This window comes from Panthera leo, chromosome A2 (genome assembly GCF_018350215.1).
Source record: "Panthera leo isolate Ple1 chromosome A2, P.leo_Ple1_pat1.1, whole genome shotgun sequence".
Lineage (NCBI taxonomy): Eukaryota > Metazoa > Chordata > Mammalia > Carnivora > Felidae > Panthera > Panthera leo.
Window position 1 is genome coordinate 29840450 of NC_056680.1, and position 22233 is coordinate 29862682.

The window sequence follows — 22233 nt, forward strand, 5'->3', positions numbered from 1 at the left end:
TGAGCATTTACAAAAAAAATACAGCCCCTCGTTCACGCTTGATCATTAAGGGACCCAGTTTAACTCTCCTGCGTTAGAAGTCAGCAGGGCCATATTAAGAGAAGGTTATAAACCTGAGAATAACAAGCCAAGATTTAGATTTCTTGGTACTTGCTAATGAAGAGCAACTACCTATTAACTTGCTTTCAGTAGGGTAAGTCAAGAAACTTCTCCTGTGGCTTAGACGTGGGGGAGGGGGGCGGGTGATGTGTGGCTGAGAAAGCTATTTTGCACTCATTTCTTTGTCAGTTAGAGTCATGCAGTGTAATATGAAGAGGAAGAATCTTAATCCAGAAAACTGTGTAGAGACAGGGCACAAGTCAAGTCCTTGAACTTGAGGGAAATGTTTTAGATATTTGTTCTGAAGTACCTCAAAGTGTGCTGTACCTACCCCCATGATGCTCTATACTGATTGTTACTTCTCAAAGATGGAAAGGACTAGAAAGAACAAAATGCTTTTCTTAAAGAAAAGAAAAAACAAAAAGGAATCTGACAGGGCAAAATTAATACCAGGCTTTATTGGAGCTTTTCAAACCATACCAGAAAATTCTCAACACCTAGCAGCCCTCTACTTCTCTAGAAAGGGGAGCCTAAGACTGACCCTCCAGCATTCTTGAGTCACAGCCCTCCTTCTTGCTGGGGACACAGGTGGCACTGATTCTGCCAGACATTTCCAATGGGATCTAAGATTTGCTAAGCAATTGTGGAAATTGCCAAATTTACACCCTACAGGATTTCCGGTCGTTGGTCCTACAGGAGCGATGTCCCATTGACAAAATAAGTGGTCAAATACATTTAGGAAGCTCCAGGTTAAACAGAGTTAAATAAGGGTCTGTATTACCATGCTCTCAGAGCTTTCAAATATGCTGCTGTGCTTTCTGCTTCTCCAGGAGATACAGGTGTGGGGTGGATGAGTGGGGTAGATAGACTTTCCTAAACATATCTGGCCACAGTGAAGTCTTCTCTCAAAGTGTGTCTCCAAGGCCTAGACCAGGAAATGGCAAACTGTAGCCTACAGGACAGTTTCCTGGTTTTGAAAATAAAGTTTTATGGGAACGCGGCCACACTCATTCATTTGCCTTTTTGTCTGGTTTTGGTTTTTCACTACAAGGGTAGAGCTGAGTAGTTGTGACAGAGATTATGCCCCCTTGGAAAGCCTAAATATTCACTACCTGGCCTTTAATAGAAAGAGTTTGCTTGGCTAGACCCCTATGGAACACACTGTGGGAAACGTTAATTCCTAGGGGTATCACCACTGGAGTCAGCTACACAGTACTAACATCACAGCCAGGTTTCTATCCCTTATTTCTTGTTTATCTTGTGCAATAAAACAAAGATTTCACTTCATAAAACATTTCTCAACCTCCTTCTCCCTCCCCCACTTATGGGTGAGCATCACAGTTAGAAACATGTACAGTGTTTGCTCTCTGTCCTTGCTAACGATAAAAACTGTGACACCGTTAATCCATTTCTGTATGACTGTCCAGCCATTTGCACCCAAACTCCGATGATATCAAAAGAGGCTTCCTTACTTGACTGGTTCCCATGACTCCCGCTCAAAGCCCCTGTGAATGGATTGTGCAATTGAGGACTCCATCAAATCCACATATCTAACCACAAGTGGGGCAAACAGGTCTTGCAGGTGTTTGTGAAATTTTCCATTGCACAAATTATCTAGAACAGATAAGCAAAAGCTTGGTAAGAACCCACAGTTGGTTTATCAGTATACAATGTACATACAGAAGGGATTGTCTTCTATATTAAATATACCGTTTCTGGGGGAGGCGAAAAAGAAGCAGGGGGGAGGTAATAAAAGTATATGAATGGCACTGAAGCTCATGATTCAATCTGTGTGGGAGGAAAATGGAATTCAAAAACATTTTACCCATTTGTTTTGTTCTTCTAAAAAGGGAAAGCAATCACGCTCCTTTAAAAACACAGTGAGGGGCACCTGGGTGGCTCAGTAGGTTGAGCGTCCGACTTCGGCTCAGGTCATGATCTCACAGTACGTGGGTTCGAGCCCTGCGTCTGGCTCTGTGCTGACAGCTCAGAGCCAGGAGCCTGCTTCCGATTCTGTGTCTCCCTCTCTCTCTGCCCCTCCCCCACTCACACTCTGTTTCTCTCTCCTTCAAAAATAAATAAACATTAAAAAAAATTAAAAAAATTAACTCTAAAAATACAGTGAAAACAATAATCGACAACTGTTTTTCAGGTTTTCCTTGCACCCACTCCCCTCCCTCCCGTGACATGCCCAGAAAGAAAGAGCATTCTGTCCCCCTCCCCTCCTTCATCACTTCTTGGAAGGAAGGTTTATTTTATGGCTATGTGTTGCTGTAAGGTACTGAAACGGTTGGGGTGTTATTTAGCTGGAAATTGTTTTTCATCTAGAAAACATCTTGCAATAAAAATTTCAAAATGTGAAGAGGTTAAGTTAATTAGCTTGTTCAAAAGCAAATACAACACACAGGCATGGGTCCCACTTATCACACAGCTCTTGAGCTCTCCTGCCTAGGGAAGAGAGGGCTTTCCTGTAACAGGACATTTGTTGGAAGAACGAGAATGGCCATCAGCTGTAAGCTTGTGTTGTTTTTAAAGTCATAAGAAAACTACGAAGGGGGTTCACGAGCCTGTAGTCTGCCTGGGACAGAGGAGACATCTCATTGATCTGTTTATTTACCTATTATTGATCTATTTATCTGCACACTACTTAGGAAAGTCAACCAGTCGAAGACGATACGTACAATCAGTACGGAGAAAATCATTCAGCAGCTGAAACAGTGGAAAACTGTCCCATGTGTCTGGGGGCTGCACCTCTAACGCCGCATCCATATCCACTGCAAAGAGTGACAGGAACGTCTCCGCATGCTCCACCATCAAGTCTGACCACCACGCAAAGGCCTTTGAAATTTGGCAGAAAAACAACAGACAAAGAGGCGATGAGCTTTTCTCTCCCACTGAAGATGTGAAGTCAAGTCCTCACTGGTCAAGATTAACAGTGCATCAGCAGGGTTTGGTGACTTTATTGTAAAAAGAACAGCATTTTTCAGACAAGTGGGCTTTTACGTGTCCCGAGGCAATGCTTTTCATAATTCCAGGCCTGCCTTCAAACGTATTCTGATCTGCTGGTCAGAGGACGCAGCTGGAGGAATGGCAGACGTGGAACTTCTGTTCAATTTACAATAATCCAGTACGTTTTGAGTCATGCTCTTTGTCACTGCTGTTGGCTAGCTCTTGCTCTAGGGTATTCGAATTTGGGAGTTTCTTCACTGTGTTTATGGGTTTTCTGCTGGTCTAACTTGAAAATTTGCAATTATTATTCACTTACATCTATACATCTGGGCTTAAAGGTCTACGGTCTCATACAAGCTCAGCAACTCATTATTTCTCTATGCATCGGTAATGTCACTCCTATTTCATACCAAGGCAAAGGAAACCATTGTTCCAATTGTCACCAAACTTTTGAGTCAAAATCTCTTTCAGCAGGGAGCCTCTGGTGTTGCATCCTGCCTGTAGGGAAGATCAGGCTTACGCTAGGAAGCACTCAGTAAGATCAGGACTTACTTTTCCGGGGGCCGGACATGTATGTACATTGAAAACCAAAAAATATCAGTGAAGTAACTCATTTTCATGCACGTGGGTCCTTGGAAATCATTGTGCAGGGTCTCAGGGACAACATTCGCATCGGACGAGGCCAGATGTGAATGCCATTCAAAGGCATGCATGCATGTTGACTAATCATTTCTGGCAGGGAGCATGCAGAATGAGTGGCGGTGTCAACAGCCCCCCCCCCTTTTTTTTCCTGATTTCAAAGAGAGCAGAGAAACAAAAGCAAATTGGCTGCCCGTCTTGTCCCCCAGCCCCCAACCCAATGTCGTAAAGTATTTACATTGGAAACACTTTCCGGAGCATTCACCAACAAAAAAGATGGGAAGGCGTTTGGAAACATGAAAGATGATTATGGAAATAATTCCATAAATGAAAAGAGTTTGTTCAATGGCCAAGCTCTTCTGTGATTCATTAGTTATTTGGGGATATTCTAACAGCCACTAGGAGGCAGAATAGGGGTCCACCTCTCTTCTTTCATGAGATTTCATTTTACTTACTTCTCCTTTATCAACATGTGGCTGGTTTGCAAATTAAATGGAAAAAATCAAGTCATGGACCATTCTGCAAGGTCAGCGTGGCTGGAAATTGACACCTGCTGTTTCCATTTTAACTTACAGTAAAACCTCACCGACTCAGAGTAAGGAGAGAAGAGAGATGCTCGCCTGTCAGCAAAAAAGCCTACATTATGGGGTTTTCTAAAAAGAGATATCATTTTACTGCTTTCAAATGCAGTCAGTACTTGGGCATGAAAGTCAAAGGCGTTCGCTGGTTGCCATATAAGTGTCTCATAAATGTAGAGTTTTTTTAAAACTTCTGATAACCATAGACCCACTGATGCTTAAAGTGAAGTCAAAGAGATAGAAGCTTTAACTTCAGAGGTCCTGGGATAAAACTTGTGAGAAGAGCCGTTAGAATTTCCAGAGAAAGTTGAGATCATGTCAAACATTCCACTTCAGAAAAATGAAAAGAGCCACATCTGCAGTTGAATTGCCACAAGGATTTGTGTCTGAATCGATGAGGTTTTATTGTGGGTTTCCTGCCTGGGCACGAGGGCCCTGGGGTGTGGGGCTGGCTCCACACTGACTACCTGGCTAAATCCGGCAGAGGAAGAAATCCTCCGCCCACCCCCGGAGCTCTCCCAGCCACCTGTGTTTTGGGCAGAGACCTTGAAAATACTGGAACTTGCTGGAGTCCCACTCCCACCCCCACCCCTAGATGGCGGGATGACTCTCATTAATCCTGAGGCAGGAGATTTGCAAACTTCACAAAGACGCCAAATGTTGGCTGGTACTTCCTCATTAGTTATTTTATGAACTTTATAGCTTCAGGGTGAGTCCAAGTAAACAGTTACTGGGAAGACTGAGTTGCCTACTCAGATATGATTTTGCTCTAGGATGACGGGGGCGGGGGGGGGGGCGGGGTGTGGAGAAAAAGAAAGAGAGAGAGAAAAAAAAGAACAAAAAACCAATCCTAAATGTTTGAAATTCCAAATTTCTTAGCCCAACTTCACGCCTGGTTCTTACTAGGTTTATTGAAATGTTGCAAACCAGAGGCCCAAATAAGCACCCACTTCTATCTATAGAGAGCCTAGTCCCTCATTGGAATTTCATAAAATTGAGCAATTATCTATAGCTGTTGCATGAATAGGTATATGGATAGGTAACCCTACAAAGAACAATGACTATTACGATATGAATGATCACTATTGAAGTCTGGCAGAGAAACTTTGGATTCTAAAGTCAAGATCATTTAAATATAATAGCTGTAGGAGAAATGAAGACCAAATCTACTTCTGTCCACCCAAGGTAATTCTTCCAGAACCACATCAGGAGGTTCTGGAGAAAAGATTCTGGCAAGGGCAGTCACAACCAAAAAGCCATTATCATAATTTCAATCAAATGAACAGAATCCGTGTGACTGGGTTGGGCAAGGCAAGCTTGAAAATTTAAAAAAACCACCAAAACAAAACCTAACAACTATATTTATCTCACGCTTGTTCATACAGGTGAATGCTACTTTGGTACACGACTGAACTCAAAGTCTGTGGGCATCCGAAGCCTTTGGAGATCTTTTCCAAAGATAATAAGGAGCTGTGCTTTGGCTTCTAAATACTTACCCGCTCATTTCATTATTTAAAGGCAAAGATGTATGCTTTAGGAATACAGTCCACCACACTGAACACATTGTCTATTTTGTACACAAACTACATGTATATATGTACCCCTTCGTGTACCACAATACATATATACATATACATACGTATACATAGAGAGAGATTGGAAAGGGAGAGCACTGATACATGAAGGCATTATTCGTGTGTATGTGTGTGCGTGCATGTGGGAATAACTTCAGCTCTCAGAGCAGAATTAAGCTGAGATTAAGAAATAAATGTGACAACTACCACCGTATCGTGCATGCGTGTATGTGTGACATAGTTCCAGCTGATGAGAATGTTTTCTCTTGGGGTATTTAATTACTTTGTACTGGAATTAAAGATGATTCTAAGGATTGTTGGTTTTTTTTGGTGAGGGAGGCAAGTCTGCTTGTCACATTTGTTTGTGTAGAGCCACGAAACGCCATGGCTCCACGGCCGAGATCCATGCTTAGGGTTTAGTGATTTTCTTGAGTGTATCTGAGCGATCAGAGAAGATGCAAGGAGGACTGGTCAGTAGAAAAAAAAATCTTCATACTTCATTCTTTTTGGCAGCCAAACCTCGTCTTAAACATATCAGAGCAAATTCTACTTCGTTAGCTGTAGTCCAGGGGGCTCTCGACCCAGCTCTACTTTGACATCAGCTGGGCAGTTTTACAAATTACTAATACTCAGCTCCTCCCCGTGAGATTCTGACTCCTCGAGCTGGGGTGATACCCTGGCATCAGTAAGTTTTAAGGGCTTTCCAGGTGATTGCAATCTGTAAGTGAATGCTCCGAACAAACGGTGCCTTTCTGGATGCTTCCACCTTGAAAAGAGCCCCTTCTTCTTTCCACATATTCTGTCTGTACCTTTCACTTGACACTTTCCACATAGTTTTGTCCCTTTTCATGATCACATACTCAATATATTTGGCTTCCTTAGCAATTCGTCCCCAAAAATGCAACAGCCAAGCTTTGCTGAGGACTTACTACGTGCCAGGCATAACGCCAGACACTTTACTTCATGCGGACTTCCATCCCCAAACGACCATCTGAGGTAGATTCTATTATTCTCTCTCATTTACAGGATAAGAGAGGTTACGCAACCAGGTCGAGATCATAAAGCAAGGGGCAGGTAAAGCTGGAATTCGAACTCAAGCTTCTCTGACAGAACCCGAGCTCCTGGCCACTATGCACTGTATTGTTTGAAGGTCAAGACTGCCTTATGTTTCCTTGTTCTCCCAAAAAGCACTGAGGTAGGTTGCCTCGGTGCTTAGCAGATAGGTAACTTTTGATCCATTCATGAAATTCTGTGATTGGGTGAAATTACTAATTCAGGAAATGATCCTGTACACGTCTCTAAAACCGAATCAAGTCTCCCAATTCCAAAGTGTGCTGAAGTTTTCAGTCTAACTTCTAATGGAAACAGAATTGGATTTATTCCTACCCTATTTACTTACCCCGAATGCCTTTTCAATGCATAAGATTAAAATATTTTTATGATGATGGTTATTAGGGCAGTTTAAGATGATGATTAGCGCTTACTGAGAAAAGTGCTTGTTTGGAAAAGTAAAACAAACAAAAACGTCTTCTTTGTAATATCAGCTTCCCTTTGGTACCTCTTTTGAGTAATTTAGGAAAATATCCATCCTTCCTTAGCCTGTAGCAGCCTGAGAGTATCACGTGATTACAAATGAAGCATGTCTGTCACTTTTGTTCTTCTTTTAGTTAAAAGCACAGCAGCACAGCTGTGACTGAGGAAAGCCATCCTCTTCGTATCCAGGTCTTTAGAAATGTGTAGATTCGGTTTGGCATCATGGGAAAAGCCTCAACATCCAAATCAGGGGAGGGCAGGCCAGAACCCCTGCGGAGCTCTGGAAATGATTCGGTGGACACCCAGAAAGAACGTACTTACCGTCACCAAAACCCCCAAGGCCCCCAATCTGAAAAGGATGTCCTCTAGGATGGAGTCGAAAAAACAAATTATCCTAGCCCAACTTAATTTTATATGTCTGGAGGTAGGTCCTAGTTTCCAGGTTTGCAGGGGGTTGATTTGGCCCCTCTTCTCATTCCTGGCTGTGCACCGCTTGGAGTTAGTTACACTCGCCTCAAAGGGTCTTCACCCCGTTCTTAGGAGGGTTTTGGGGGGGATCATGATTCTTTGACACTCTCTCTATATATAAATACTGTATATATGATTCACATACAGACAGTTGTAGAGGAAGATTAGTATCACTCTGGCTAGCTACTGGTTACTACATTCGGTACTCAACTGCTGTGGTAAAGGTAAGTACAGACGGACGTAGGAAACTAAGACAGGCTAAGGACAGGATCCAGGCAGGTAGAAGGCACGTGTCGGGATGTAACTGCACTTGTTGTTAAGTATATCACTCGCTTCATGCACGCACAAGAGAACCCCCACATTTACCCTGCCGTGGAGGGCCATTTCACAAGCAGTCCACTGGAAGTTGCCGTTACATTCCTCGGGTCAGTGTTAGAAAGCAGGAGCACCCAGGAAAAATCCCAGTAGAAGACATGATACTTGGAAGGGCATGCACAGACTATGACAGCAGGTGGCTGGCTCATTCGGCTTAGTCACATACCTCTTTTCCCTGCCACGATCAGCCGTGATTGAGTGGAACAGTAGAAAAACAGGGAGGAAATTTAAATATGCAATCAGGCATTAGTCGGGACGATTGGATTTATGGTGTATTATATATTATGTAACTATACTGTCAATTTTCCTGTATCATGGGAATGATCATTTTAAGTGCTTGAGAAATTGCTTTTATGGAGTGCCTTGGTTCCCCTCTTGCTGCAGAACTGAATGGAGAGGAAGAGCGAAAATTAATGCAATTTTCAAAAAGGTTATTTTAAGAGCAATTTTAAATCTCGGTTTCTGAAACAGGAAGTGACAAAATAGTTTGACCATAATGGAATCCTGGGATCTTTTTTCTTTTGGAAGTGTTGGGTTGTTTAAGTCCTTGCAGTTTTGGGATTTAGTTAGCCTTGAAATCCCTTAGTTTACAGTTATTATCAAAACGATCGTTTTGACAGTGGTTCGTAAAAGAAAAAGAAAAAGAAAAAGTAGGCTGTATTTATTCAGATGTATGTTGGAGAATCGACAAGTTGAACAACACAGAATAATTTGCTTCCGTCACTGCATTTAGCAACCTAGGTCATCTGAGATTAACCAGTGAAGGCTCTCGTGCGAGCGGAGTAAGTTACAGAGATAAATTCAAAAACATGGCCTGCGATCCACACACCAAATAAAATAAATAAAAACAACAGTGGTGGCGACAACAACAACCACAAAAGACCAAAAAGTATCGTGTGTGTTCCCGACGATAACCTTGTGCTGCTGGAATACATGTTATCTTTAAAATACACTCACCTCTTTTGCTTGTTGTTAGAAACATCTGAAAACTTAAAGCTGAAATGTATAACATGTAGCCACCTTTTGTTTGTTTTAAACGACCTTCCAAGGGCTTCTCCTTGCAAAACTTCCACTCGCCTTCTCTTTGCAAGGCCAGTTAAAAGAACATGTGTGTTAAGGCATCTCGTTGGTTTGAATTGCTGGGAGGATGGGGTCTGCACTTTCCCGCTAAGGGACACCCAGAGAAACAACTTCCCGCCCGGCCCGCTCACCTCCGCGTGGTGCTCCTCATTCTGTTGGAGAACCTCAATGACTAGTTCAGCAAGACGGATTGTGTCTTCGAGCTTTTTGGCAGGAGTGATTAATCGGCCTACATTTTCTGTAGTACAAGAATTGGTGTTAAAATTCAGTGAGAGCTTCGGGCTAGTTTTGCGGCCATTAGAACTAGTGGATAAGACATTTCAAATCATCACCAATTTTTTTTTTCTAAAGGTTCATGCAAATGTCCAGTGCCACGTAATTAGTAGTGAGCAGACCATAAAGCCATTTTGTTATTAACACCATCCTCATTATAATACATATTAAGAAAAAGCAGTGCTCCAGCTGCAAATTTTCATAGTAAGGCTATATTAAGTTTATGACAGCCCATTTCCAATTGAGTGACATTTTGTACACACGTTCTTTAAAGACAGCATAAATGCACTATCTTACATCACTCTCTAGACTGTGTTCGCGCTACCTGAGGCAGGACTCTGACCCCTGACTGCTGTGACATTTGTTTCCTGGATTTGTCCCTGAACGTTTGGTACTTCAGCTTTGTTTTTCATTACAGGTCTGCATGTTTAACAGGTATTGGAATGTTCATTTGGAACAAACAGAATCAAACGTCTGGCTGTTTGAAGTTGTCCAGGGAGGAAACTGAAAGCTAACGGACATTCCTGAGCTATTAGGTAGAAGACAGGATAGAATCATTAAAAGGGCGTTGGGGGTAGAGGACTGGAGGAAGGGATGGTAGTCTGTGCCACTGGTTGGTAGGATTGAAATTTTATTTGGGGGGTGGGGGGGTGGTGGCAATAATGTACTCAAAACTGGTTCTTTGTTGTTAGTTTTTATTATGTTGAAAGCATTGTATTTTGATCTGACCCAAGACCAAACGGAACCCTGGTTCAGGGTGAGTCTTTCCAAGAGCGGATTCAGGAATGTTTGGTGATGTCATTATGTTACCAAAAATGAGAAACTTTTTTTTCCTGGGGGAAATCTTTTTATTTAAAATGTAATGATATTCCTAGCTAATGAAATTGCTTGAATTCAACCAGTCTGAACCCACAGGGGATCCTCTATTTCATGTTTAAACCTTCGAACTCTGAAGCCTCGGAGACGTTGGGAGCACACGGGGTAAAATGGCAGTAGGATCCGTTAGTGTGATTCCACAGCCAGGTTATATATGTGCACAAAAAGACTGCCAGAACTTGTTTTTATCCCCTCCTCTAAAGCAGATATATTTTGGCGTCAGGATTTTTCTAACTAGAGAAAATTACTTAAAACTTCACAGGAAGGTTTTCTTGTTGTTTATGCTGTTGTTTGGCCGGGGCGGGGGGCGGGGTGCAGGGGGCGGGGGGCGCGGAGATGAGGTTTAAACAAATAGGTGACTGCGAATTTACAAAAGAAATTTAAAAGGGCCATCTCATTTTCCATTGTACATTTGTCAGACAGGCAATGAACATCAGACGAGTAGTAATGTGGGATTTAATAATGAAAAACAAATTCAGTGAACCACTGTATAAAGAGTATTTCAGCCAATGGGAATGAAGAATGGTAGATGGGGTTGGGGAAGACTGTCGAGGTCCTGGGAGTTTTAGTCCAACAAAGTCCCACGACTGGAGCGAAAGCGGGCTTTCTGGATTCAGGCCAATGGGACACTCCACGGTTTGTACCGCACACAGGTGGAAATGGCTGGGTAGGGTTAGGGCATGAGGGGGTACCAGGGAACATAAGTGTGCAGATCAGGCAGGGAATATCTGACACTCAGGGTGAGGACATGTGAAGAGTTTAGGGTTGATAGCTCATCGCCTGGTCCAGAGCAATGACTGTATGGAGAGATAAAGAGCGACAAGGTTGATTTCTGTGCTTTGGGGGCACCAGGCCCGTTTATAATTTCATAAATGGGCTATCATAATTTCATCAGGAGACTTTCAGGCATTTCTACAAACATACTGTGTATATATGTTTGAGTAATATGTGTAGAATGAGGTATTTGCATTTTGATAGTAAATATGCATAAGCTACTCTTTTTTATTAGTTGATATTCACATTTACACATCAATTTGCAAATTCCTCATCCTATGCTTATTACCCATTCGACACATACACCCACATACACACATCACACACTTACAGACATTTTCTAGTAACCAGACAAGCCTGCACATTAATACAAATCTGCAGGAAATCCCACTTGGGGCACATCTTTGAAATCTCTAGCTTTAAGAATAAAGAACATTGTCCTTTTGGGTGGAATACTCACCAAATCTAGGGGGAATTCTAGCTGTACGTGACACATGATATAGACATGAAATAATTCCTACCAACATTTGTACGTACTTTTATTAAAAAAACTGTGAATGATTTTCATGTCTGGAGAAATCCAAGATGCTTAAGCTAGGACCACCTGAAGATTTGTTTTAATATGCAGTACTCTTAGATTGACTACAATATATATTGATAGATACACATAAAGTGTATATGTGCATGCAGCCATTCTATAAGTGTGTGCACATGTACACAGATATGTGTATGCCTGATGTATATATACAAACAGTATGTTTAATAAAACCTTTTGCAATTTTACTTTAACAGGCAACCATTAACATAAGCAGGTTAAGGATCCTTTAATGTAGGATGCTTGATCTTCCAATTAACCCATGGAGCAGATTTTCATTTACTATTAATTAGCTGCAATTCCATTATCTGTAGATCAAGCCACTTTGCTGAGACAAGATACTATTTTCCTCTTCATTTGCGTAGCTAACTGACTAGCTAAATGGCAAAAATTGTACTGGAAACAACTTGTCTACGATGTTGTCTTTAAAGAAAATATTGTGCAAAATCCTGTAGCACGTCCTCCCTCCCCCCTCCCCCAGCAGAGGTCAAGGAGAAATTTGTGCTTAAACATGACTTTTTTTTTTTTTTGTCACTTCCGCTGTCTTGAAATGTATTGCAACATTCCTATCTCCCAATCGTGTACCCGCTGGAGCACTGAGGAAAGGGAACTAGAACTACAATATACTTAGTAAACATTTCATACAACAGAATTGAAGCTCAGAACATATAAAAAAAAATCGTCATGCAAAATGTTATGCAACAATGTTATTTTGTGCTGACATTGAGGTTTGAAAATGTTGCATATGTCAGACATAGCTAGAGACAAAAAAAAAAAATGTGGACATTTGGAAATAAATGCTCTCTTTCGACTGTCTCAAAACCTACAGTGTCACACTCGAGAGCCGGAGCCGCACGCAGCTCAGTGTTCCAAACCGAAACAAAATTTCCAGAAGGAAAATGAACGGAAAAGCAAACTAAGCTAGAAAGCTGCTGAGTACAATAACGGTAGAAGTTTACAGTACTTGGTTTTGGCCTAGGCATGCCTTTGAGCCTCTGAGATAGCATGCTGGTCTGCGTTTGGGAGGGTGGAGGAGGCCCAGGAGGCGCTGGGGGGGCTGCTCAGGTAGGTGAGGAGAGACAGTAAAAAAAGTAAAGAGACAAGGTGACTTTTTACAAAGGTGACAAGTAAGATGACAAACTCTGAAAAGAACAACAAGCAAATGTGATAAAACACAAATGGAGAGCTGCTCCTTTCTAGGAGTCACTGCAACGTTACAGAGGCGTGACATTGTGCGACAAGGGACGGGACTCTTACCAGCGTCACCAGCACCACCCTACCGAGACACTCAGAGGCTGAATGCAAATACTGGATGCCCTTATCCAGACGGATACACATGAATGATGGTGGCAGCATCATTGGCAGAGAGAAGATACACTTTTGTTCAATGAAGAACGCCTCTGTGTTAACAGCTGCTTCCTTTTTCCAACGATCAGACTTATGGATTCACAGCTGGAAGATCTGGCTTCTCCCCTTCAACATGCTTCCTAACCTTCTTAGGCAACCTTATACCTTCTACTTAAACCTCCCTGTGCTTCAGTTTCCTCAGCTGCAGACTGCGAATGTTAATATCTTTCTTATGTACCTCGCAGGGATGATGCTAAGAGCAAATGAAACAATGCTGGACAGATCTCTGTAAAGCCTAAGGTGCCTACAAATGTTTATTGTTATCTCCGACACTGTGAGGAGGCAGGAATGAATTGCTCTACAAAAGCAGATGAAGGGCCATTATTAGTTCCAGTGAGGTAGGGAATATTCTTGCTCCCTTTGTGGAATTTCAACATGTCAAAATCTGTCATTTTTTTTTGGGGGGGGGGGGGGGACGGAAATGTGTGGTATCTGATTGTTTCCAGCTCATTTAATTATTTTCAGTTTGGAATTCTCGTGGCTTTTATATTGTGGGTTGAATCATATATAAAAACTTGCCAGCTTATCAAATATGTTACTTGCTATTCCAAATGTTAGAATACTGTAATCAGCACTTGACCCATCTGTCATGTGGCTTACAATATCAGCACAGCAAGCATCCTATAACAATAGCCTCTCCTTCAATACAGGCACAGAGCACTGTCAGCTTTACAATTCTCTCCCTTTAATGAGTGTCTCATTAACCTTAGACCTGCTCCTTTTTAATAGTTCCTCATTTATAAAGCAATCTGCACGGTGAGGGGGCCATACTCCATTGCCAAGTGCGCTTCTGGGTTTGCTTAAATTTTCAACTGGGAAAATGAATTTTACTTCAGGCTTATAGGAAATGTAATGCTAGCAACATTAATAAAAAACATGAGAAATAAGGATAAATAAGAATATTCTGGTGAAACCATCTATTAAAAGCAGAAGTTGATGAGGTCTTTTGATCGTGGGACCACCTCAATGTTTTGAAGGCAGGACTAAAAAAAAAAATTAGTTATCAGTCTCTCCTCTTATTTAAACCTTTTGTTTGGAAAAGATTGTGCGTAAACAGATTTGGAAAAAATCAGTTTTGAATTAAAGCTATTTAAAGGAAGGCCACTGTGGATCCTTGCTTTAGGAAAAAGAAAAACCACTCTGTATTTTAAGGTTTTTTTTAAAATCTGGTCTTCTACCTCCAGCTGTGCTGAAAGTTAGGTACGTCACTGGTAACACACCCTCATGGCTCTTTTGACGAGTGTGTGTTACCTGAGTGTGTAACTTCTTACTCTTTTCCCCCAGGTAGCTGAACCTATGTAGAGAAATACCTGACCTGGTGGTTTGTAAAAAAATGAAATGTCCCTGGGCTGATCCATAACCCCCGAGGAAGCAGAGACACATTTCAGCTCAGTGGGTCTTGATGAGAATTTGTAAAGGGATTCCCTCTTGCCAAGTGCATGTCCAGAATTCTGACAGTGAGGTTTGCCACCAGAGAAAAACAAGCTCCCTATTTTTTTTTTTCCTCCCAGAGCAAAACAAAAACATCATACCTTGGTTTCCAACTTCATTTACCCAATTACCATTGCTCATGTTTACACAATTAAATCTGCTTGGCTTCCAGAGAGACAGTTAAATGTGACTGCAGAAAAACAAAAAGACAATTCCTCCACATGCTCAGCTAAGCCAAGGAAGAGAAGCATCCAGGAGAGAGAGACGCTCCAATTAGCCCTTAAATAACCTGACCATTTCTGCTTCCAGTGAGCGCATTGCCAGTCCCTGAAATATCAAATGAGAGATGGAGATGGTTGATGGAAAACCCACTTACTACCAAGTTCCAGCCTATTGATGTGTTGGTGCAGGTGCCAGTGGTAGGATTATCCTATCACTGGAAATAACTTGCGGGTAGCAATTTGCTATGACTTGGGAGCTGGGGAGACCAGAGCTAGCGTAGGAACAGAATAAGCAGATAGACATGTCCTGCTTTCCAGAGGACCCTGCCTCTCTAAAATGATCGCTCCGTGGACCATACATTGAACGCATGTTCACAAGTCCACATGATTGCTTCAGTGACGCTATCCATTAAATACGTTTCATGTCTTACATCTTCATCACTCCCTTTCAGAAGATTTTGCCGCTAGCACAGCTTGAAGTACATGGTGGTAAAGAGGTGGGTGAATCATGCATCATTTCCTCTACTCTTTTCATTGTAGCCATTTTGCCTCTCCCCTGTAAGGACAGGATGGCGTGGCCAGTCCATTCTACCTCCAAAGTGTCTCCTTATTTTATCTCCCACTGTATAACGTCATGTGCCCACACTCTTGCCAAGGTGATCGACATGCAATTCACCTCATCATCTCTACCTCAACTGTCGCCAAAGACTGCCAGCCTGCCTTCAGTACCTCTCCTCCTCTGAAGTTCATTGTCCATGCGGCAGCCAGAGTAACCTCATAAAGCACGTATCTGAGCCTGTCCTACTCCTGCTCAGAAGCCTTTATGAGATTCCTTCATAACAAGAGTTATACTTTCATGTGTCATAACAAAGAGAGTGCCTGCCTTCATAACAAAGGTCCACCTCCTTTATTGGTACCTCTACTGAGCACATACGGCCCTTAAAAATAGCAAATTATATTCAACATCAGTCTCTCCCTATCCCATTGAATTCTGTATTTCTAGGGGCTAAAGCAGTGCCTAACCCAGGGCAGGTCCTCACATATTGCTGGAAGGAAATCTACAGTGGATTCTGCCCAATGCAGTGCTTTCATGGAAGAACAAATATTCTGTAGTTGCAAATGCATATAAACTATACAGTAACTCTATCTCTTACCAAAAGCCTCTGGTTACTTAACAAATATACTAAGCTGAATTGCTGAATAGTAAGCATCATATCTGAAACTTCCAAACCAGAGAACAACTTCAGATGTCTTGATGCAATTAAAAATGATGTAAGATAATTTAACGTAATTTTTACCTAAATTACGTTGTATCAATAAAGAAGAAATAATGCTATTATAATATGTTTCTTCTCCAACTTGGTATCTTTGTACCCCAAATCAGCCTTTGTCCTTAAGACTGGACAGTTGCACCTGAGGAAAATGAACTGAATTCTGGATAGACACAGTAGTAGACATCTGTGACTCTGCTATGTACAGTAAACTTCCTCAGGAGAACTGCCTCTTTACTCCACATGGTTCTGGCGGAATGTCCAGGAATGTCCTACAAAGGAAGTCATGTGACCCAAGCCAGGCCAACCACAGCACCCCACACCATCCTGGGCAATAGGATTGGCTGAGAGATGAACATGTCACTCAAGCTGGGCCAATGAGGCCCTTCTCTGGAATGTCAGACAATTGCCTGGAAAGGCAAATTCTTTTTCCTCTAGGGTCATTCACTAGGATAAAAAAACTGGTGCTATCTATAACCACGCTGGTCTCAACCCCTTCTATTGTGACTCCCACTCACATTGAAGAAGTCTGTCAGCAGTCGGAGAGATCAAAACGCACTACAATTTTTTATTCCTGAGTCCAGGCATTTCTTAGCTATGTGGGGCAAGAATTCCCTTTTCTGACTCAAGCTTTTTGAGTTTTTTACTTTTGTTTTGTGTGTGTGTGCATGTGTGTGTGTGTGTGTGTGTGTGTGTGTGTGTGTCACTTACTATAGCAAGAACCCTGATTCAATAGTACTATTAAATATTCATGCAGTCCCCAAATAAGCCTTTATGTACATGATCACGAGCTCACTGGGGCAGGATGTTGGGCATCTGAAAAGATGATCAACAGAAGTAAACACTTCAACAAAGACAGGGAATACTCCAGACAGTTCTTTCTGGGGAACCAGCCCTTGACTTCCTGGACATCTCTTCCTGGGAATGCATCAAAGACCCTGGCTTAGGTCAAATCTCTGTGTGCTGCATTCCTGCAACAGTGCCTTACATTTGCCTTTACCATAGTCAGGAGAATGGAATTACTTGTTATATGCCTGTGTTCTCTACCTTATCATAGGCTTCCAGCTAGGGACCATGACTGCTTTTGCTCATTGCTCGGGTGCCTGGCAGAGCTCCTGGAACTTAGTGAGTAGTTAACAAATATATGTAGAGCTATACGGCAATGTTTTATTTTGACATTTATGATAAAAGGATATTGTGACACTTATGATAAATCAGCTGCCCCCTAGATTCCATTGACATCCCAATCACAATCCCCTGATCAGCAGCTTCAGCATCAAGTAGGAGCTTGTTCGAAATGCAGATTTCCAGGTCCCACCAGAGACCTACCAAGTCGGAATCTACGTTTCAACAAGATCTTCAGGGAATACTGAAGTTTGAGAAGCACTGTTTTATATCCCATTTCTGAAATCAAATAATGTGTCTACACTACACATTTGGATTTAGAAGTTTCCTTTTAAATAAAATATACAAAGAATGACAGCTAATATATATAATGAATATTTACTATGTGCCAGGAAGTGTGCTAAATACTTTATTTAGGATATGTGTTTTGATCTTTCCAACAGCCCTCTGGGGGGAGGAACCATCATCAGCCTCTTTTGTAGAAAATAAAAATGAGGGGCGCCTGGGTGGTTCAGTCGGTTGAGCCTCTGACTTCCGCTCAGATCATGATCTCGCGGCTTGTGAGTTCGAGCTCCACGTCAGGCTCTGTGCTGACAGCTCAGAGCCTGGAGCCTGCTTCTGATTCTGTCTCCCTCTCTCTCTGCTCCTCCCCTCTTCACTCTCTCTCTCTCTCAAAAATGAATAAACATTAAAAAAAATTTTTTAAAGAAAATAAAAATGAAGCCTAAAGAGATTAAAAAACCCATAGGAACCAAAATTGTGATTTAACTTTTTGGTGTAACAAATCCTGAGTGCTCAGGCTGGTTCTGAAGTAGTGTTTTGTTTGGAGCTGTACATAAAAGATGTACATAAAAGAATGCTGGACAGCATCAGCTGTCATGTTGAAAACTTGGGCCACTAGGGGCACCTCAAGTGGCTCAGCCCGTTAAGCAATCAACTCTTGCTTTTAGCTCAGGTCATGACTCACCATTTGTGAGTTTGAGCCCCACATCAGGGTCTGTGCTGGCGGCGTGGGGCCTGCTTGGGATTTTCTCTCTCCCTCTCTCTCTGCCCCTCCCCTGCTGTCTCTGTCTCTGTCTCTCTCTCAAAATAAATAAATAAACTTAAAAAAAACCTCAGGCCACTTAATGGATTGTGGGTGGGGCCATTATCTCTTGGCTGACAGATAAAACAGCCCAGGGGTGGGGTGGGGGCTCCTGAATGTGTGCAGGACCTTGGACTTATAGGAAGTTTGACTGGAGATAGGAAAAGATACAGAATCTCAACCCTACAGAATCTGCTTGGCAATCCTTTGGATGCATTTGGCCTGCTCTAGCAGGTTTCTGTCAGTTGCAGACAAAAACAAGTCCTCATTTCTTTGGCAATCTTAGGGCATCTCAACTGCCCTCAGGAAGACTTCCCAATGAAAGGTGGGCAATGATCTAATCCCAGAAAGGGGTCCTCTTGTTTTTTGTTTGTTTGTTTGTGTGTGTTTTGTGGTCTTCCTGGATCAAAAGTTGTAGATACTTTTGAACTTGGCCACTGAATGAATGGAGATTGTCCCAGTTGAAAGGGCTGCATGGTAGAAAAAACAAAAAGGGATGGTGTTTGAATTTACAAAGATCTGAGTTCAATTCCTGCTTGAGAACGTCACTTATCCTCTCTGAATCCACAAAAGGGGTAATAATAAAGCCTTATTTATAGGACTGAGGGACAGACTGAATTATCTATCTATCATCTATCTATCTAATTTTATAAACCCTTGGCATATTTGCAGGAAAAATTGTTTTATTTCGAGTTCCAGTAGAATCCTTATGATGCTCAGAAAATTATGCAAGTATTTAGCCAAGAACTGAGGCAAAACACCAATAGTAGTGTAGACTTTCTCAGAGCTTGCTGGGTTCAGAATGTGTGACGGTTTAAACGAAATGTATTTAAAATGATAGAATTCATTTGCAGGAGTCACAGCTTTTCTTTTATAGAGTAGCAGCCTTTTACATGTTTTTTTTTTTTAAATACTGTAATTAAATAGCACATTTAATTTCTAATAATGCCACCAGACAGAAAGCATAAGCCCCCCGAAATGCCATGTGCAGAGTCCTGTAGCCTACTGAGGCACAGCCTGACTGAAGGACTCTGTAGCTGTCCACCCCAGTTTACATAGGTGATGCCAGCTGTGCCCAGCCACCTCTGTTGGTTGGCTTTGCATACCCATCTGCGTGTTTGTGCTTTGTTCCCTCTCGGGAGCCTGAAGAGGGAGGGGAAGGATGAGAAAAAAGATTTAAAGATCAGGAAGGAAACAATTACAGCGATGATTGTGATTTAGGTCTGTTTTGCCTAGAAGAGGCCTTGGACATACCAAGCTTCAAACCCATCTCTGCTTTGACCTTAACTCTTCTTATTTTTATTTTTATTTTTTTAACGTTTATTTATTTTTGAGACAGAGAGAGACAGAGCATGAACGAGGGAGGGTCAGAGAGAGAGGGAGACACAGAATCTGAAACAGGCTCCAGGCTCTGAGCTGTCAGCACAGAGCCCGACGCGGGGCTCAAACTCACGGACTGCGAGATCATGACCTGAGCCGAAGTCGGCCGCTTAACCGACTGAGCCACCCAGGCGCCCCAAGACCTTAACTCTTTTTAGGTCTCATTTTATTCTCTTGCTGCTACCCAGTCCTTTCCGCCCATCACTGTATGGGCAGTATGATTTTTACGGAGTTCAAATTGCCAAGCTGCCCCCCTTGCTTAAAAAGCTTTCACGTTTGGAAGTGAGAGCTGTGGATCTTGTCCCTTGAAAAACCCATATGCATATAAACGTGGGCATAGATTCTAGGTTAGAAACCTCTGGACCATGAGATACAGTCTGAACTCTATTACTAAGATGGTGCCTCCTGCCTACATTGCAATTTTCACCCATTACTGCTATGATTTCACCTTGCTTAGCAATCACACTGAATTACACAACATTTAAGAGTGTGACGTCTGGCCTCGGATTCTGGCTCTATCACTGACAGGTGACAACAGGTGTGTTATCTAACCTGTGTTTCAGATTGCTCATCTCCAAAATGGGAATGATAGTAGGATCTCCTTCATAAGGGGGTTTTGAAGATTAAATGAATGAATACATAAAAAAGCACTTATGGTCATACCTGGCACATAATACACATGGAATAAGGATTAGCTACTTTTTTAAGGATTAGCTATTTTTATTAGCTGTACGGTTTCACGCATTTGCACATATTATTCCCTCTATCTAGGATGCCGGTCCACTTGCCAATGTCAGCTTCCTTTCACCGATTCTACTTTAGTTTTCAGGATGTATTCAAGCTCACCACCCTCGTGAGAACTTCCATGGTTTTCTGATAATGTGCTCTTGCACGTCACTCTGTTACTCGGTGTTGCTGTGTACTGAGTTTGTAATTTCCACTTATACGCCCATTTGCACATATGCTCCGTAAGGTTAGCAGCTACGTCCCTCTTGTTTACTAGGCCCTGGCTTTCACAACTGTACCTGGCATATGGTAGGCTCCCACTAAGCACTTGTGGAATGAATGGATGAATGAATGAATGAACGGATGAATACTGTCTCTTTCAGGGAGAGAAAGGTTCATGTGTCTTGAACACAGGTTTGTGAATCTTCAAAGACCTATTGCCAGCACGGGGATTGGCACGTGCACAAAACCGCTTTCTGAGTTGATCTGAGATCCAATCAACTTAGATTCAATGAAATATGTTTAGCGTTGATTGCATGATCATTACCTTTTGAGGATTTTTTTGACTTAAGAACAATGATCAAATATAAAATAAATAAATATAAAAAAAGAGATGAGCTTTATTTATTAAAAAGTCTTAAGTTAAAGCTTTCTTCAAAATACGCTCAAATATTTGGGGACCAAACAAGACGAAAATCTCCAAAGCCAGAGAACTTCCTAAGACCTGTCCTCCCACGACCCTTCCAGCAACAACCCCCGCTCAGCCACCCTCTGCACGCATCCTGTCTCACCACACAATACATACAAGAACAACACGGACACAACTCCTCTCCGTCTTGGCTGATAAACATTCATCAAAGAACACAAAGTTCTCAATAGGGAAGGGAACAGAAAAAAGAAATGAAAAACAAAGAGGAAGAGTAGTTTGGTTCAGTAACATATTTTTTTAAGCACGTGAGGCCAAATCACTGAAATCCTGAAACCGAAGATGAAATGGAGTTCCGCAGCTAACCAGAGTTCTGTTCCTTCAAAGCTTATGCCTTTACGGAAACTCTGCTCTATAGCGGTCAACATCTAATGTGCAAGAGATATAGTTAGACAGCACAAATTAACTCCTTAAGTATCATCGCAACTCCACATCGGTCTTTGGGAGTTCATACGTTAAGGAGCTCTTAAAAAACAAAAACAAAAACAGAAACTCAATAATAACTCCACAGTCCTGACAGTTTATAATGCATATACAGTTGGTTCACCTGCATCCTTTTGATTCTCTATTTGAAAGAGAGAGCACAACAAGGAGAGAAGAGAGAGAGAAACAAGAACACATATGCAGGATTAATGAGCAAATGGACCAAAATGCCCCCCACTTGTGTGTGATACATGATATTGGAAGGAAAAGGTTGCCCTTGGGTTCCCACCGCCCCGAAGTGTGGGGGCCAGCAAAAAAAGGCTCCTTCACAGAGGTGGAAAATGCTGCACAAATAGAAAATTAGTAAAATTAAGTTTAATGTGAAATCAAGCTATGAAACATACACGAACTCTCCAAGTGACAATTAAGTCAAATGTTCTAGCCAGAGCTTAGAGGACAGGGACAAGTCAAAATCTCCCGAGAGAATAAGGAAAAGCTTCCCAGCTTGAGAGAGAACAGACAGGAGGCATACAAGATCTAATTTTTACACAGGATGGACCACCTTGTGTGATCTTATACCCATAATAGTTTCACATCTTCAACATGGAAAGGAAGGCATGATTTTGCCTCAGCTATCCCTTTTCTG

At 42.0% G+C, this 22233-nt stretch overlaps 1 protein-coding gene across 15 annotated transcripts in view; it reads right to left on the reverse strand.

The window, feature by feature from the left end:
- CADPS (calcium dependent secretion activator) overlaps window positions 1–22233 on the reverse strand; it is a 481138-nt gene that overhangs the window by 93927 nt on the left and 364978 nt on the right. For 6 of the 15 annotated variants that reach the window (XM_042929883.1, XM_042929885.1, XM_042929881.1 and 3 more), the window contains 3 exons: window positions 9427–9533; window positions 2781–2937; window positions 1572–1713 (listed from right to left, as the gene is read on the reverse strand). In XM_042929883.1, the coding sequence (XP_042785817.1) occupies window positions 1572–1713; window positions 2781–2937; window positions 9427–9533 (406 nt within the window). Of the gene's footprint in view, window positions 1–1571; window positions 1714–2780; window positions 2938–4142; window positions 4164–8381; window positions 8391–9426; window positions 9534–20717; window positions 20739–21711; window positions 21730–22233 lie in introns of all 15 variants that reach the window. The other 9 variants (XM_042929887.1, XM_042929888.1, XM_042929880.1 and 6 more) reach the window with 4 other exon arrangements.